Source organism: Lonchura striata, chromosome 5 (assembly GCF_050655825.1).
Source record: "Lonchura striata isolate lonStrDom1 chromosome 5, ASM5065582v1, whole genome shotgun sequence".
Classification (NCBI taxonomy): domain Eukaryota; kingdom Metazoa; phylum Chordata; class Aves; order Passeriformes; family Estrildidae; genus Lonchura; species Lonchura striata.
Window position 1 is genome coordinate 56,562,651 of NC_140707.1, and position 14,853 is coordinate 56,577,503.

The 14,853-nt window shown below is 38.9% G+C and overlaps 1 protein-coding gene across 10 annotated transcripts in view; it reads right to left on the reverse strand.

Annotated features, from left to right (window-relative positions):
- Nucleotides 1-14,853, reverse strand: part of FOXN3 (forkhead box N3) — a 207,365-nt gene that overhangs the window by 14,249 nt on the left and 178,263 nt on the right. For 4 of the 10 annotated variants that reach the window (XM_021531919.3, XM_077783991.2, XM_021531918.3 and 1 more), the window contains 2 exons: nucleotides 12,383-12,448; nucleotides 3,057-3,165 (listed from right to left, as the gene is read on the reverse strand). In XM_021531919.3, coding sequence (XP_021387594.1) covers nucleotides 3,057-3,165; nucleotides 12,383-12,448 — 175 coding nt within the window. The remainder of the gene's footprint in view (nucleotides 1-3,056; nucleotides 3,166-12,382; nucleotides 12,449-14,853) is intronic. The other 6 variants (XM_077783993.2, XM_077783992.2, XM_085580642.1 and 3 more) reach the window with 2 other exon arrangements.

The following is a 14,853-nucleotide window of genomic DNA, read 5'->3' on the forward strand; positions in this document are numbered from 1 at the left end:
TAATTACATGTAATTACAAGGGAAGAGCAACACATTGATACCTTGTGTAGGAACAAAATATGCCAGTGCATTCAGTCACACTGTCGAAGATGAACAGCACAGTAAACTTTTAAATTGATGGCAGTTAACTCATCAAAAATCACAGACTGCAGCTTCTTAGTCCAATGTAGTTTTGTCCTCCTTTCTGAACAACAGATTAGTCAAAACACCTCACCTAACTGCAAATTTAACCCACTGTTACTGTGTTCTGGCACTAATGGCACTGCACAACAGTACAACTTACTGCAAGTTACTTGCACCAGCTTGGGGGACAACTAAACCAAAGGCCATTAAGATACTGAGGAAATAAAACACAAAATGAAACAAACACCTCAGACAGCAAGGAAGTGCCAACAAAAGACCAGCATCTTCCAGAAGAACCTGTGATTCCTACATACAGTAACTAAAGAAAAACAGTAGAGGTTTAATTTATTATGCAACTATCTGCTACTAAGAAAATGCTAATGGTCCCCTATGAGAATGATTAAAATTACTTTCTTCAGGTGACTTTAGACCTTTCATTTACAGCACCAAAGGAACACTTCTCAAGAAAACAGACATTTGATTTAAAAAGTCTTAGAAAGAAGCTGTCTGGCTTCTCAATATATAGGCAGAGGCACAGAATTTCAGCAGAAAACTTAACAGGAGACTGCACCACCTACTGTGACTGCCCACACCTCCCTCCTGGTACAAACTAGTGGGGAAAATCAACCTTCCTGCACAGGTCTGAAAACATCCCCTGCCAGTCTGACTGCACCATCATCATCTGTGCAGGAATGACAGCTCAATCTGAGCAGCCCACCTACTCCTAAATTGCAAAAGAAGGCTGCATGGATGCTGTGGTAAATTTCCCCTGCTGCACATTATAAACAGAATTTATCCTCATGAGACACCCTGAAAGCTGAACACGACAGGTCCTATTTAGTCTTGTGTATCTGAGGAGAGGGTTGGCACCAAGAAACAGTGTAATTTTCACAGGAACTGATAAGACAGGTATCCAGTTTTGAGAGGACCAGATGATGTTCTAAGAGACATTGTGAGTCCAGATTGATCTTCTTCCCAAAGAAATTCTGAATAGTATTATCCCTGAAGCAAACAAGACAAAACTGCCTGCTGAACTCGCTCTGTTGAAGAGAGTCCCCTAACTTCTCAAAAGCTTTCAAAGCCTCTTGTCTGTGTCTCCCTCTGCCTTTCAAGAATTAAAAGAGGGGATATTGCAGGAGATTTTAAATATGAGCAGACATTATGCACGCCAGGAATATATTCATAGCAAGCTATTTCTAATACTGCCTAAGGCTGGAGAAGAGAACAAAAAGAATTAGAAATGTCTGCATTAACTAATGATAAATGCTTTCCTGTGCGACAGAGCAAAAAGAATGTAAGCAAAGGAGGGGTAAAATCCCTAATTTCCCATCTCTACATTAATAGGTAGCTGGTAAAAATCCCGTTCTCTACCTGTTGGGAAAAAAAAAAACATGAGAAATAGTCCTTTGAAACATTTGAAAATGTATAAAATGTAACTATATACAGCTTTACAGCACAGGAATTTGAGAATGCCTACACAGAAGTTTTCAAGTGGCCTGGAAGTAAAATAGTTCTATCTCCTCCATGAGTCAATTCTGGTTATGAAACAGTCTAAACAGGAAATAAACTCTAAAGAGAACACTGAGACCACTATGTTCTCCATTTAGCTTGAAAACCTCATAAAAATTATATATAATTAATGATCCAGTAGTCATGGCTCTGCAATCCCCACTGGAGCAGAATACAAGTCCTGGGTAAAGCCAGTGGCAAAGCTGATGAAGAGAACTGACCCCTGCTGCTAAGGCCAAGTTGTGGTAAAGAGAGATGGAGAGGAACTCTGCAGAATTCTGGAGGATGACCCTTGGAGTTGCATCCCTTCAGTGCAGCAAATGGGAAAAACAGCTGAAGAACTCACTCATCAAAAAATATGGATTTTATTCCAATTAGTGTCTTCCCCTTTATGCATTTTAAGCATCAGGACTACATGAATGTCACAAGCTCTCTCTGTGTTTCTCTCCATTTACTGGATGGAAATACTGCACCCAAAGGGCTAGACACTGATTCTGAAAAGGGATAAAAAATAAAAAACCCCATGTAAATAGCAATGGAATAAGACCTACCGAGATACTTTATTTCACTGCCTTGCAGCCCTATCCTGAGAAAAGACAGTGTAATTGGAGCAGCACTGTGAAGTTAAGGTCAGCACTAATTATGAAACCCCACCCAAAATACCCAACTGCCTGAGCTGTAATAGTTTTTGCAGATACTGAGAGTTCTGAAAGAGGAGGGCACTAGCAGTACTGGCAGTACACTTGACCAAATTAATCTCTGTTGTGACTGACTGAAAATGGAGCTAAACCTGGAGCAAATTGTTCTTCCACCAATAAACCAGCACTGCTTTAAGCAAAACAAACCACTGAACCACAGTTCCTACTGCTATCACTAGATGTCTCTTACTGCCCTGCTTCCCGTTAGTTGAGGATCTTAAACAACATTTTACCCTTGAATGTTTCAGTATAACCTTGAAATAAAACTCTAGTGAAAGAAACTACCTCACAAAGATCTAAGTTAATAACAAAACGACAGCTCTATATTCAAATAGCTTTCAGGATTTGCTTTAATATTATTGATACTTTTGTCTCTGGTATTTAATCCAGGAAAAAGTCTTTAAGAAAAGGGAGAGAGGGGAGGATCAGGAAAAAGCATTTGCACTTAGAAAAACAGGGCACTATAGGAGGTTCTCACCACAAACTGCCTGCAATTTGCTAGTGAAAATAAAAGTGCTTTTCACAAACCACCACATAACAAAGAGATATGCCATGACTATCTCGCAAAGGATCATACCCCAAGAATTTTAGATGGCAGAGTTTTATTTAATTTAGAACCTCAGAAGCATTGGCAAGCAGCAAAATACCCGGAGTTCACATATACTTTTACAATTTTTGCAAAATACTGATTTATTTCATACAGATCCCACAATGATGCACTCTTACCTTACTGTGACAGCCATGCTCCCTATAGGGTTGATTGGCAATGGCCTGGCTCCAGGAAATATTCCTCTACTCAGTACTCGAGCTCCATTTTGTATCACTCCCGAAGGAACTAAAAACAAAACAAAACATAGGATGTTTTTTCTTCTTTTCTAAAGGAAAAGTTGGAAAACTACAGGAGCAATACGTGGAACTCAAACTTTTCAGTGTACTGGAAAACCATTAGAGAGGTTCATGAAATACACTGCTTACCTTGGACATCTCAGCCTTGAGTCTTCTGAGTGCCATTCTAGCTCCAATGCTATTTTCATGGCAAACAATGATAGCATGGCTTGCCAAAGCCACTGCCTGACCTAGTTGCTGCGGATCATTCCTTGTACAAATGAATCACTTTTGTTTTGTAATTGCTGTTCTGCTGCGAACGCATGTGCTTAGAGTCAAAACCAGCTATGAGCACAGATGTAACTATTTTGTCTACAAAAAAAATATGACTCCTTACAGATAAACAGAACACAAGTATTTCACTGCAAGATCACAGCTGACAGCTTTTTATCATCCCAGTTTACTTTCTGAGCAGCAATATCTTGGTCCCCCATCTCTGCAAAACAAAATATAAACTACAAATATCTATTTACCAGGAAGAGAAAGAGAAGAGACTAAAAAGACATTATCTCCACAGCACTAATTAGGCCCTGTCTCTGGCAGTCGATGACCCTGCCACACAGCCTGGCAGCAGTCCTGCACACGGCCGGGTCACAGCCCAGCCTCCCTCACCCAACACGTGCTGGTGCCACTGACACCAAGCTCGTAGGTACTGACCTCTACAGACAAGACCTTTCACTGGGCCATTCAACTTGGCTCTACATCAAAAACTGAAGCTCCGGCCAACAAGATTCTAAGCTACACCGAGTACTTGTTTTCTACCCAGGCATGTTTTTGTACACTGCTCGGCCCACGGCAGACAGCTGAACAAGTAGCAGCGAAGCACTACTCAGGCACCACCACAGCAAGTGTCCTTAGCAAGTCTCAGGATTTTCCTCCTCCTGTGAGACACAAGGCTACCAAACACAGTTCTTAGTCTAGGCCCTTACCAGGGACCCACTTGCATGTAATGGCATTTGTTTGCCCTGCTATTATGTCCCTTCAGGCTGGGACAGTAACCTCACTACAGCCTCCACCCAAACTCGCTTCTTAAACATCCACAGCCAGCCAGCTGACACACATTCTATTTACTAGAAGTCATCATTCACACCATAACTTCTCCCCATGGGGAATGCCCAAAAAGAGAATGATGATCATTACTCTTTTTATATTATTTTTAAATATACAGGTATTATATATACACTTGTAAGATAAATGTAAACCGTATCACTTTATATACACCCACAGAATTTATTTTAAAACAAATTACACAGAGACTAGAAAAATTATTCAGAATCAACACACACACTTTACATGCCCAACTTCAAATACTCACACCCCAAAATACATGCCAGTGTATTCTGAGGCAGAGAAGTATAGGCTCAGAAGTACGTTAGTTCTAAGCTGCTGAGGTACACTTAACCTCCTATAAACATCAAGCCAGACCGATGCCTCCCCTCTTGCTGTCCTGGTGCTCACCTTGTTTCACTCCTGACCACACAGATTAGTTCTAGGAAAATAATCTTCTTTCCCCTGCTTGTGAGAGCACATCACTCTCCCGATCAAATCCTGTCACTGTGTTACACCCACTCTTGCTTTTGAGCACCTTTGAAGAACAGGTCAGTTATATTTAGGTGCCTCATATGGCTAAAATTACAGAACCTAGTTTATAACAACTTGGGTCAGCTTTCAATGACCAGAATAATTTTAAATAGCATTTTGCTATTTATACCTCCCTACTCTGTATACTTTTTCCTTCATCGCTAGTTTATGAGTTTATCAAAGCTCTTTCACTCAGGGGACAATGTAAGGCTTTTTCTGCTCCGATGTTCTGGTTTGTAGATACTGTAGAGGAATGTTATCATGTTAAATTTCAAAAAGCTGAATTTCTTACTATATTTGTTTCAACAGCATAATCTTGAGATGGTTGAAACACCAGTGTCATGAAAGAAAAGCAGTCTGCTCAAAGACATGGATAACCTAAAATGTGAAGGTAACAGGTAATTTCAAAGCCACAGAAAAATGTGCTGAATACTGACAGATCAATAAAAAGACATAATTTCAAATGGGCATGGTTATTCCAACAAACTTTTAAGAGGAACAGATTTTATACTGCACTACATAGTATGGTTTCTCTATGTTTATAAAGTCCCATCAAAAGAAAGGAACCAGGAGTTTTGACTGAGAAAGATGTGGGAATTTTCTCCGCACCATGATACAAACCATAATTTTATCATGAAATGAAATATTTATGCATATGCAAAGAATGTCAGTTAGCTATGGATACTGTCTAAATATACACTGTAAAACTTCAAGGCAAACATACTGAAAGTGCTACTGCAAAAAGAGAGCAACAGGCTCCTTGATGCCGAAACTCTTCTTTCCCCAAATTACCTAATTTTCCTTGTCTGCTGGCAGAGTTAATTGATGTTTATTATTTTTCTTCTCCTCTATCCCTTATTGACAACTCCCATTGCTTCTTTAGAACATCCTATTTGCTTCCTCACCAATTCTCAAAAATTAGTTTCCTGTCTTCCCTTCTTTACCTCTTCTGAACTTCCTTTTTTCCTGCACTCCTATATATGTATCTATACCCATATCTATATGAAATACAGTGCCAAGTCTCACAACTTAAGATTTCTATACATTCACATCCTCACTGGAACCCATCCCTCATTTTCCTTGGCCCTTTGCAGGTTTGCAAGTCACGGAGTCCTATCCAGGAAACATTCTCTTCAAAAGCTTCACATTTAAAACATTCCCATGTCAACACACGTACACCCGCACGTGCACACACCACACACACACACACACACACACACACACTCTCTCTCTCTCTCTCTCGCTCTCTCCACATATTCCCTTCAAGAAGTAAAAAATGTTTGTAAAAAGAGAAAACACAGAGGTTTGCTGTCTTCTGAAAATATCCTCTAAGAGACAACTTGGTCTCTTGTCCTGCCTATGAAATTCCCTTCAATCACGGCCAGCCTGTGCCTTGTATCACCACTCACTGAAAGGCTTCAGTAAGACTAACTATTTCAGCTTGCAAAAGCTGTGTTATTGCTTCTGATTTTTGTTTCGTTTCCTCAGACTCTCTGAATTATAATTCAGCACAACCACTACATCACTCAGACAAACAGAAAGGTTGTATGCAAGGGATCACTGAAGAAGGATACTGGACTATGTAGCATATCCTTTCAGGACATATATGGAACCATAAAGGAAAAAAAGACACACCATCCCAACTTTCTGGTAAATCAGCTTCTGTAGCATTCTAAACCTAAAATGAAAACCAGGATTAAAATATTTCAGTAGTAAAAGATATTAATTTCTAGTTATTCACATTACCAATGTGCCACTGTAAGACTGGTCTTTCTTGCTCATTCATCTCTACTTAGAGCATTTAAAGCATCAAAACTGATCCTTGCAAAAAATAACATTAATTACTTAATTTTAAAAAGATTACGAATAAACTGCTATTACAGTGTTCCTGGTACCCACAGAGTCTTCCAGCCTTTGTGCAGGCTGTATGACAGTGACTTATATTCAAGGAATTATTTCTACATCTTGGTGCTTTTGAAGGGTTGTGGATTATTTACTGAAATTTTGTGGTGCTTTTATTCCAAGGATACATTTATACCTTACAAGCTTTAATTACGTTTCAAACCCATACTTTGAGATATTTATATTTTAGATTGAAGATTCAAGGTGTGGAGGTAAGATAATTTACTCCAAGCCATATCATCAGTCACTGCCAATCTGGATGAACACCTTACAGTCCTGACCCCTCTCTTGTAATGCTTCTTTAACCAACAGTACGGGCAGGTTACAGGTTCCTAATTCCTAGGCAGAAGTGTGAAATGTAATTTACACCTTTTCTGTGCAAGTGCTGAAAGCTGTTTATGTCTGAGAAACTCAGCTCAAGAAAACAATGCAAGAAGACCTGTGCATCTCTTTGATGAAGGTTTCCTTTTTCAGAAAATGTTCCCAGTGAAAGACAAAGAGTCTGAAATGGCAAAATCATTATTCACCTTTCAACTTTCATCACTGCTATGTTTTCAAGGGTCTACTCTGCTCTCAGGAAACTTAAACCCAGGAAACACTTACATTGGAGTAGAGTCAAACTGTGAACCGACAATTTGCCCCTAATCTGCTGCATGAATGGGGAAATTATTTTTGGAATTTCACAACCTGAGCAGACTCAGCCAGCTGAGTCTCCACTGGCTAACTCTGGAGTGAAGTAATGCATCCAGTGTTAAAAATCAAGACTATGCCTCTGAAATTCTCCAAGGTGAAAAAAAAAAATCTTCCTTTTGTAGTGAACTTTCATGCTATAGTTTAACTGACAATAAAGTGAATGACATGTAGGAGAACATACCATACTCTGAATTCACCAAGGCACTATGTTCACATAGTGTTAAAAGGATTCAATGGAAGCCCTTCAAAAATCCAGTGTTCTTTTGCAGCCTATACTCAGGGTCTGTAGGTGAAAAGTAAGTAGAGTGCTACATGATCACTCCACAGCCAGTGCAGGACTGTTTTAATCCAGGGCACGCTCTTGTGTGCACATTAGCTGAGTAGATTATTCCAACTATGGACTTCTTTCATCACATCTCTCAACAGTCTGCATCCCTGACCTCTTACTTGCAGGTATGTGCAAGTGAAGCAAGCTCCATTCTGGCTGAGATAAACACCTCATCCAAGATCTTCACAACAGTGTTAGAAAATCCATGTCAGACTGGGTCTTTCCCTGAAGATTTGATTGTATAACAAACAGTGCAGCAATTTGGTAAAATTAAAATGCAAAAGAAGGAGGAAATAATGGATAGTCATCAGACACATTGACACCCCAAAAGCTCACTAGAAAAGGAAACTAACTTCTTGGTTAAATATTGGCATGTGAAAGTTAAATGAAGTATAAGCAAGGAGTGAAATTTGTTGTCAAAAAAAGACAATGAACTGGGTAAAAAGCATGTTCTTTGTGTGATCTAGGAAATAAATATACACTTTATTAAACTGTCTAGCTCAAGGTAGTCACCACTTAGCTAGGAAGAATGAATAGTATTTACTGAGAACTGAATTTTAAAGAAGCAGAATGTGTGAGTGTATCCTGTAGGGATAGATTGGTCCTTTGCTTCCTCTGTCATTACATGGCATATGCATTGATATCAGGGCTCTCTTCCCTGACCCAGCTTCTGCAGCACGGAAGAAAACATTATAGACAAGAGGTACTGAGTTTTGGCTAATATATGTCAGCTTCAGCTCTTTTCTGTCAAGCTTTCTTCCAGTACAGTGTTTAGCAGAATTCTTTAGATCAGGCTACAAGAACTGAAAGTAGGAAATTGCTGATTAACTATAGCGGACGGGACATCAGAAGCTGCCAAAAACAAATGTTTTCTGCCAAATGTGTAACTTTTTACAACTATCTTATCCCAGGCACAAATTTGACGACATCTGCTCAACCTGTATTTTATGGCTTAAGGACTATTTCATAGCTCGTAAATTCCATACTCTGTAGTCCTTACAAAGTGCAAATCTAGGGTGCATCCAACAAGCCATTTATTCTAAACAGAAATTGAAGTGGGGGCGACAAATGTATCCTGAGAATCCTACCACACTAGTACTTTTTCTAAAAATATTATGAGGTGTATGGAGAAAAAAGTAGAAAGTACTTCACAAAAGTCAGCTTTCTTTCCAAATTTATTTCATCCCTTTAATGGCTTAATATTAATCATCAAAGTAAAACAAACCAAAACAAAATCCCAACCAAAATCCAGCAACAGAAAGTTTGAAGATTATGAAAATGTCTTTTCCTAGTTTTTGCTTTAATGCAAAACTGTTAGTAAAAATAGCTTTATGAAACATTTTACTCACAATAATTTATCATTTTCTGATACTCAAAGTTAGGCTGGAAGCTGTCTCAGTTATAGTAAGTGACTTGTCCATAAGCAGTACAAACAGAATATTACATCTATCAAGTTTCATGTACAATAAAAATTTCCCAACAAAACAGCATGTTTTATTTTATCCTATTTGGAGAATTTCTGACTGTCATTAAGGCTATTTTTTTTTGGTCTTCATTCCTGTATATGTATCTTGCTCATACACAATCCACTTGCATTAATGTAAAAAGTGAATTTCATTGGGGTACGATGTTAGAAGTATAGAGGTAAAGCAGATCTCTTCATGGAATTACTTCTCCCACCAAACTTACAGTATATGTATCTAGTCTGCGTTTTATATATTTTGAGACAAAGATTAACAAAGACTTCCAAATCAGAGAGACACTGGTTTTAACCCTGGAAAACCTATTTTTTAAGAACCACCCAGCAAAACTCCATGCTTGTGTCTTCCTAAATATCTCTATCACAGCACTTCAGTCTCCTATAAAGAACCACTCACAAAACCAGTGTTGCTAAATTTTCTGAAGGCCACCACATTCTAGACAACCCAACCGAGTAGTGGGCAGCAGTACTGAAATCAGAAGGTGGATGTCAGAGCTGGGAAGACTCTCAGTTTCCTGGTTTCTACCCAAACCCTTTCTGTGAGCACTGTTTAATAGCTGTTTGCAGTATTAAACTTCATGTTGAGCAATGTACTTGCATTTGTGTACAATTCAAAAATTATATAGCAACAGGCAAAGGACTATACATTAACTCAATTGAAGCTATGTGTAACAGCACTGAGAAGCTTTTTAAATTAAATCAGTATTTCCAGGGTAATCCCTCTGACCACAGCACTAGCAGTAGCAGCTATACACTAACACTGTCTCTTCTTTACTTGTCCCTCCAAAAAAGCAAGTGGCTCAAAGTTCAAAATGACCTCACCAATTAATAAGGTGTTGCTACTTACATGCTTCCAGTGACTTGAATCTCAGGAATTCAAACACACTGCAAAAGCATCAAAACCTATCTCCCATTTAAATAATGACAAAACATCATGGTTTGGCAAGACTCAGTGACACGGCCAGGACGCCACACTTTCAGGAACAGGAAATACTATGCTGGAATGACAGCTAGCAATATTCACTTTCAAGACATTGGTAATAATTGAAATGGTGAAAATCTTTTGTACAGAACACACTCATGGACTTCACTGAGTTAGTACCCATGAGTTTTAAACTGAGCTCTACCATTTGTTCACCATCCTGTTTTCTTCTGTCCTCTCTCCAAATTAGATTAATGAGAAGGAAACAGGCCCATAAATTTGATGCAACATGACTAAGATGGCCCACAGAGTGCTTTTCAGATAAAGATACAGTTTTCAGTGCAAGTCAAATATTTTGGAATTAATATTCATGAACTTAATACTAATAAAATCCCAAGTATTTGTAACTTATGATAGGCTGCTTCTGAAGGAAGCAGGTATTTCAATTGCTGTTTTCAAATACAAACCTACAAAGCCTGATGAAACATGACTTCAATAAACTGAAGCAAAAAAGTATTAAATCTATGTTGTTACATGCACTCTCTTAGCATATCACTGTATCTTTCATGCTTTAACTCCTCGTGCCAGCTGGATTGCAGGTTTCAGTAGAAACTTGTACACAGCTGGCTCTGGCTACTTTGAACTTCTGCCTTTAGTTAAAATTGGTAAGTGTTTGGTCTGTGAATATATTGCAAAGTGTTAATAATTCAGAAACTGATTTCTGACATTAATCCTCTAACAATAATTGCATATTCCTAACCTTTAGCAGCAATGTGAACAGTTTTGTAAGTCTATACAGTAAAACCTATACAAATACAAAATAATCCTAATAACAGTATTTTACTCTTTTACTATGACCTTTTGTTTTTCTGAATAAACTAGAGGATGGTGGAATTGGGGTAATGGTAAGCAATGTTCATCAGACACCATTTCAAAGTTTCATATAAAAGCAAACGCTGATTTTAGAATTAATTTGTAATTGTTAGCAGTGTTCCACACATGGGTGTGGCATTTTAAATGGTCATTAAAAACCGTAAAGCTAATTATTCAGTTACAAAGCATAACCTCCTCAATAAATCTTTCCTTTTTCCTACCTACATACATCAGGGATTGTTTGCACTTTTACCATGCACAATTTCCTGAAAGCTGCTCAGGAGAGGAGGACAAGGACCATTCTTCTCTTTCTGGAACAGTTCCTTGGTACATCACACTCTCCTGAGAGAAGCTTAGCAAGAAGCCTTCCTCTGGCAGGGTCACAAAGCAGGCTGACAATAGCTTTGCTCAGCTGCATGGGAAATGCTTTGATGGTAATCGACTCTCTTCCCCAGGCAGAGTATCAAAGTGCAAATCAAGGCTTCCCCTGGAATTTGGAGTTGGTTGCCCAGGCTAGAACAATAGCAGTGATGCTAGACAGTCTTGGTAATGATTTCTATTTTAACTTCTGCCTTTATTTTTTTAGAGCTGCTTGTCACTTGGCATTAGTACCACGCTTGCTGACTAGTGATATGTTTGTCTTCTTGTATTGTCTGTTTTGTGCAGCTGTATTCCACTATGGATTCCTGTAATACCTTCACTGCAAGCTCTGTGGGGCAGGATGGTTCCTGCAGTATTTGCACAGCCCAGTACAGTGGGGGTCAAGGTCTCTTCAGTGCTCTGCTGATACACAGCATTAAAACCTTAGGTCTGGCCACAGAACAGGGAGGACAGTATTGGCAGGAAATGAGACCGCTCTTTGCTCCTTGTCACCTGCCTACCGCCTTGCATCAGTCAGAGAAAAAAACCCTGAAACAGGCAGGATGTGTGCAAGGAAGGAGCTGAAACAGTGCCCAAGTGAATGGGAAGTATCCAGATGGCTGTGGTAACTTACACGATAGGAGTAAAATCAAAACAAAATGAAAACAGAACCATATGCCATGTATCCTTCACTCTCTTGCTCTCTTTCTCTCCCTGCCTTTCTCCTGGCTGTTGCCCCAGGTCTTTCTATCAGTATGGATAATAGTAGGTTTCTCATTTAAGTGTATGTCATGAATAACAATAACCTCTCTTTTACATTAGAGATCACAGATTAATATTATTCATATAACGAATGTAATATGAACCACAAAATTATACTCATGTAAGGGTCAAGGAAGTGCAAGGGTCTACAAGGGAAGTTATATTTCTTTATTACATCCTTTTTATCTGGTATGCTATATACTTATAGAAGAGAATATTAATTTTATACGTCTATGTTGCTATATGCTATAGAAGTATCTACTCACAACCTGCTTGTATCTCAGGGGGAGTATTCAAAAGCATCATGGCAGTGGCAGCATCAATGTCAGGATCTGGAAAAATCAACCAATAAATACATTATTTACAACTGGGCTAATCTTCTCACCCTCATTGCTAAACTACAGGTTTGACCACATCTCCAAGTGGAAAGGCTGAGAGTTCACCACTCAGAGGGCTTGCTGACTACACATTAAATTTATCCCCAAACTTGCACGTGACACCATTGTTACTACTAAACAGAGTGGTGATCTGTGTCACTGAGCCATACTTATGCCTGTGTGTGCATGATACTTTTGCTGTTAGCCTCACCAATTCCCTCTTTAATTCTGTGGACAGTATTTAGATTTCATTATAAAGGATCTGTGAAAGCAGGTGCAACATCACAATTTGGAAGCAACAGAGGGATGAGCTGACAGCTGAGGGATGGGAAAGCACAAGGAATACCTGAGCAAGTACAGAAGATGACACTTGGTCATTTCTATTTGTCAAGAAAGATTTCAGCAAAGTTTGAGAAAGTGTTGGAAGACAAACTGCTGCAATTAAGAAAAAAAAAAAGAAACTAGCATTTCATTGAAGCACCAACTTATTTGCATTTTTGTCCATTGTCACTTTAATATAAGCAAAAATGATCAGCTGGCTGCTGTTATTCTTAAATTGGTTTCTGAATCCATCATGAAAAGTCAGCTGACAGATGGTAAGTTATAGAGACAGAACAAAATATGATCCTTTTATAACTATATTCACTTGCTTCACACACAACAGCTCGGCTGCTATGGAAATGCAGGTATCTATGACAACAGTAAACAACCCCACAACGGCCACTGAATAAGCTGAAAAGAACATCTGCCCCAGCAAAGCGTCCCAGCTGCCCTGGGGCGCAACTTGCTAATCGTGCAGTGATGCCGTGTGACAGAGAAAGCCGCCTCTGCCATGTCCAAATAAATGAAGTGTGCAATTGAAGCAGACATAAAAACGCACACCCTAGCTGACTGCTGCCTCTGTGCTGCTAAACTGAATGACTAATGAGTATGCATTTGTTGTTTGGGGTTGGGGGTTTTTTCAGCTTGTCAGTATTTATACCAAATTGCATACAAAAAAATTGATTTACTACTAATATCTTCATGGCACTTTATTTTGGCTATTATGACAGAAAATTACTTACCACTGTTAAAAATATCTGCATTTTTGATCTTTATATATTTCAAAACTATTCCCAGTAATGTGATGTGGTATAAAGCCCTGTAATATATTAACAATACAAATGACGTAGACAGGATTTCAAAATCTGCTTAAGCCAAACAGAAATTCACTTGACTAGAGAATTAATAAAAGGGACTTTTTTATTAGTCTAAGTATGTACTACTTTTCTGTGAATAGCTCCAAGCACTCTTCTAAAGGCTACTACTCTATTATTTAATTGCTAAAACAGTAAACAGAGGAACAGTGTAGTGGGTGTCGAACTGAAACTAAAGCAGCAGCAGCAGACTTAGTATAAAAGGTGCCTGTGTCTTCTGGACAGGTCAACATTTTCCAAAGAAAAAGCAGCATTACCAACTTATGCTCATCTTCAAGTCTGAAGACACGTCAAAAGCAGAATTCCTGCAGCAATTATGTATGCTGAAAGTGCCATTTCCCAACAGCATCATTCCCAAATATGTGCCATGTTGCAAGACTGGATCCACACACCACACAGCAAGTGCATGCTTTCAAACTAAAGAGGAATAATCCATATAATGTTAAAAAGCAAGACAAAAGAGCAAAGAAGCTTGAGAAAGAAAAAACAAATTCACCAGAATTCTTCCTTCTTTTTCATACCATAAAATCAAGAGATTTTTAAAAGTTGAATTTAGCATATCATAATTTCTACAGCCAACTTCAGCATTTATTTATTGGCTGCTCCTAAACTTTGTTTTGTTTTAGTTCAGTGGATGACACTGTAGTATAATGGGAATATTACTGCTGAAAGAATAGAAGGACACTACTAGGAAAAGCACATTTCCCAATAACTTTGGGTTTTGTTTGTGTAATAAACGCTGTGATTTGAGATAAAATTGATGCAACCAGTTTCTGTTGAAAGGTGCATTCCTAGCCTTTGGACCACTAACACTACCACAGTGTTTCTGCAATGACGTAAGACATGCACACAAGCTGATCACAACACAGGACTGCATCTGCAGCAGCTGTCTCCCAAAGCATAGCTATGTCTCAAGCCCATCCAAGCCTGCTGTGTTTCTGTTTCTGCTGGTATATTCTTGAAGAAACTGGACAGCCATTCCATAATGCCTTGGCAGAGGTAAGAGAGCTTAGAGGCAATGCATGAATGCTGGTGTCAGTAGCATCCAGGAAAATGTGCTTTTGGTTTTCCTACTGCAAGGAAAAAAGAAAAAGGAGGGACTGGTGCACAAGTGAGACAAGGGTTGAGGGCCAGCTGTCTGAGCCCACACAAAGAGGCAGATTG